This window comes from Acanthisitta chloris, unplaced genomic scaffold (assembly GCF_000695815.1).
Source record: "Acanthisitta chloris isolate BGI_N310 unplaced genomic scaffold, ASM69581v1 scaffold31918, whole genome shotgun sequence".
NCBI classification, from domain to species: Eukaryota; Metazoa; Chordata; class Aves; order Passeriformes; family Acanthisittidae; genus Acanthisitta; species Acanthisitta chloris.
Genome location: NW_008686970.1, coordinates 1 through 3184, shown reverse-complemented (window position 1 = coordinate 3184; position 3184 = coordinate 1). Strand labels below are relative to the sequence as shown.

The following is a 3184-nucleotide window of genomic DNA, read 5'->3' as shown; positions in this document are numbered from 1 at the left end:
AGCTGCGCCGCGCAGAGCACTGGGCAGGTGCAGTGCCGCCTGCACGACTCGCTGCTCTCCCTCGACGGTGGGTACGGGCCGGGGGGACCGCGGGGTGAGCTTCGCTTCTTTTCCTGGGCTCCGTCTCCTCCACCCTCCCTGCTACAGCTGCGCCGCGCAGAGCACTGGGCAGGTGCAGTGCCGCCTGCACGACTCGCTGCTCTCCCTCGACGGTGGGTACGGGCCGGGGGGACCGCGGGGTGAGCTTCGCTTCTTTTCCTGGGCTCCGTCTCCTCCACCCTCCCTGCTACGAGTCTGAGCTGCCCTTGCCCCCCTGCAGGTCTGACCTCATACGGCTTGGCTCTGAGCCCCTCTCTGTGTTTGAACTCACCTGTATTCACTGCTTTCCCTCCATGGTGGGTACAGGGTGGGCCCTGCAGGGTTGAGCTCTGTTTATTTTCCTGGGTTCAGTCTCCTCCACCCTCTCTGCTGTGGATCTGAGCTGCCCTGGATTTTCCTGGGTTCAGTCCCTCCACCCTGCCCCCCTGCAGATCTGAATCCTTTCCTCCCTTTATGCTCTGAGTCCCTCTCTCTGTTTGCACCCACCTGTATTTGCTGCTCTCCCTCCATGGTGGGTATAGGGGGGAGCTGCAGGGTTGAGTTCTGCTTCTTTCCCGGGGTTCAGACTACTCCACCCTCCCTGCCAGGGATCTGAGCTGCCCTTGCCCCCCTGCAGGTCTGAATCCTTTCCTCCCTTTATGGCTCTGAGCCCCTCTCTGTGTTTGAACCCACTATATACTTTTCCTGGGTTCTGTCCCCTCCACTCTCCCTGCCATGTGTCTGAGCTGCCCTTGCCTCCCTGCAGGTCTGAAACTTTTCCTCCCTTTGTGGCTCTGAGTCCCTCTCTGTGTTTGAACCCACCTGTATTTGTTGCTCTCCCTCCACGGTGGGTACAGGGGGGGCCCTGCAGTGTTGAGCTCTGCTGCTTTTCCTGAGTTCAGTCCCCCCCACGCTCCCTGCCATGAGTCTGAGTTGCCCTGGGATCCTGTGCTGCTCTTGTGCCTCTGCAGTTCTTATCCCTCCCTGTGGCTCTGAGCCCCTCTCTGTGTTTGAACCCACTATATACTTTTCCTGAGTTCAGCCCCTCCCCCCTCCCTGCCAGGGGTCTGAGCTGCCCTTGCCCCCCTGCAGGTCTGACCCCCCCTCATATGGCTCTGAGCCCCTCTCTGTGTTTGAACTCACCTGTATTCACTGCTTTCCCTCCATGGTGGGTACAGGGTGGGCCCTGCAGGGTTGAGCTCTGTTTATTTTCCTGGGTTCAGTCTCCTCCACCCTCTCTGCTGTGGATCTGAGCTGCCCTGGAATCCTGCACTGCCCTTGTCCCTCTGCAGGTCTGACCCCCTTCCTCCCTCCCATTATTGCTCTGAGCCCCTCCCTGTGTTTGAACCCACCTATATGGGTTGAACACAGTCCCACCAACAGGTCTAGACCCTCTCCACATCTGGGTGCCTCCCTCCCCACCATGGGGCTGAACTGCTCTGGCCCCTCCAGGGGCCTCAGTCCTCTGCAGGTCCAAGTCCTTCTTGCCCCCCTCCCACCCCCAACATGGGTCTGAGCCCCTCTAATCTGCCTGAGCCCCCTCAGAAGGGTCTGAGCCTGGTTCACTCCTCCTCTGAGCTGAGCCACAATGTGGGTCCGAGTTTCCCCACCTCCATCCATGGATCTGAGCCCGTTTTGGCCCTCAGCCTTCCCCCCCAGGACTAAGCCCTCTTGGACTGACTAACTCTCTTGGTCTCATGGGTTTGAGCCCCTTTGTGTGGCTGGGACCCCCCTTGGCCTCTGTGGGTTTGAGCTCCAGTGCCCCATGGGGTCACCACAACCCCCCTGGGACTATGCATCACCCTTGTGGCACTTGGAGACTGTGGTGCTGCTCCAGGCAAGGTGTTTCCCAGCACAGGCAATCATGAGGGAATGAATGTGGCAGGAGGAAGGTCAGGGAGGGTGTTTGGAGCAGTGCCCTGAGCTGAGCTGAGGTCTCCCTACCTGCCCTGTGGGGAGGAGGTGACACAGGAGCCATGCAGCAAGGACAGGGTTAAGGACAGGTCCATCCCCGGCGTGGGACGCAGTGACCTTGCTTGCAGTGCCTGGCTGTGGCCAAAGGCACCTGCTGAGAGCAGCTTTTCTCCCTTCCTTGCAGTTCACATCCAGACATCCCGGGCTCTCATGGTCATTTCACTGCTCCTGGGCTTCTTCGGCATCATCGTGAGCGTGGTGGGCATGAAATGCACTAAAGTTGGGGAGGATGATCCCATCACCAAGAGCCGAATAGCTGTGGCTGGAGGTGTCCTCTTCATCCTCTCTGGTAAGGCAGCTCCAACCTTTGCCCCTCGGTGGTGGAGGAGTCCTCAAACCCCTTCAAAGGCTGTTTGGTGAAGGAAGGGGAAGGGTTCACTGAGGGCTGAGTGATCAACATTTGATGTCTAGTGCAAGGTGTCCCTGCTCATTGCAGGGAGGTTGGACTAGGTGACCTTTAAAGGTCCCTTCCAACCCAATCCATGCCATGACTCCACGGTTCTGTGCCCAGGTCTGTGCACACTGGCTGCTGTGTCCTTGTATGCAACACAGGTGACCTACGAGTTCTTCAGAGAGAGCACAGTCCCCATCAATGCCAGGTAAGAGCCTGGCTCAAGGCTGCTCTGCATCTGAGTCCTGTCTTGTCCCTGCACTTCCCAGTGGACCTTCCCTTGCTGGTTTTGGCAAGGTGTGGGATTGTGGGTTGATGTGTCACCTGGGTGGGACCTCTTCCCCCACCACTGCCATCATGCAGAAGATGCCCTGATGCTAAAGCTCTAGTTGTTACCAGCTGGGACAGAGGAAGGACCCACGTGGAGGTTCAGCCCAAGGGAGGGTTAAAGGAGGCCAGAGGTGTCTGAATCTGACACTGGAGGATATGATTTAGGGGTTACAGCAGTGATGGGTTAATGGTTGGACTTGCTGATCTTGAAGGTCTCCTCCAACCTTGATTCTATGACGAAAGATGGGGAAACGTAGGAACTGGATCCAGCCAACATGAAAGATGGGGATGACCAGAGGGAAAACCCCAAAATCTGCCTTGGCACCACCAGTCACCTCCTCAGGGCTTCGAGCATCACGTTACCCAGCTCAGTTTGCCCTTCTGCCTCTGTGCCCCCTCCCTGATGCTCCT

The 3184-nt window shown here is 58.2% G+C and overlaps 1 protein-coding gene across 1 annotated transcript; it reads left to right on the top strand.

The window, feature by feature from the left end:
* Positions 1-3: 3 nt before the first annotated feature.
* Positions 4-2685, top strand: LOC103807669 (claudin-19-like; the record flags this gene model as incomplete). Its single annotated transcript, XM_009080410.1, is given in 3 exon segments — positions 4-67; positions 2177-2341; positions 2564-2685. Coding segments are annotated over 3 exon segments (351 nt in total), but the record flags the coding sequence as incomplete, so codon positions are not given.
* Positions 2686-3184: the final 499 nt, after the last annotated feature.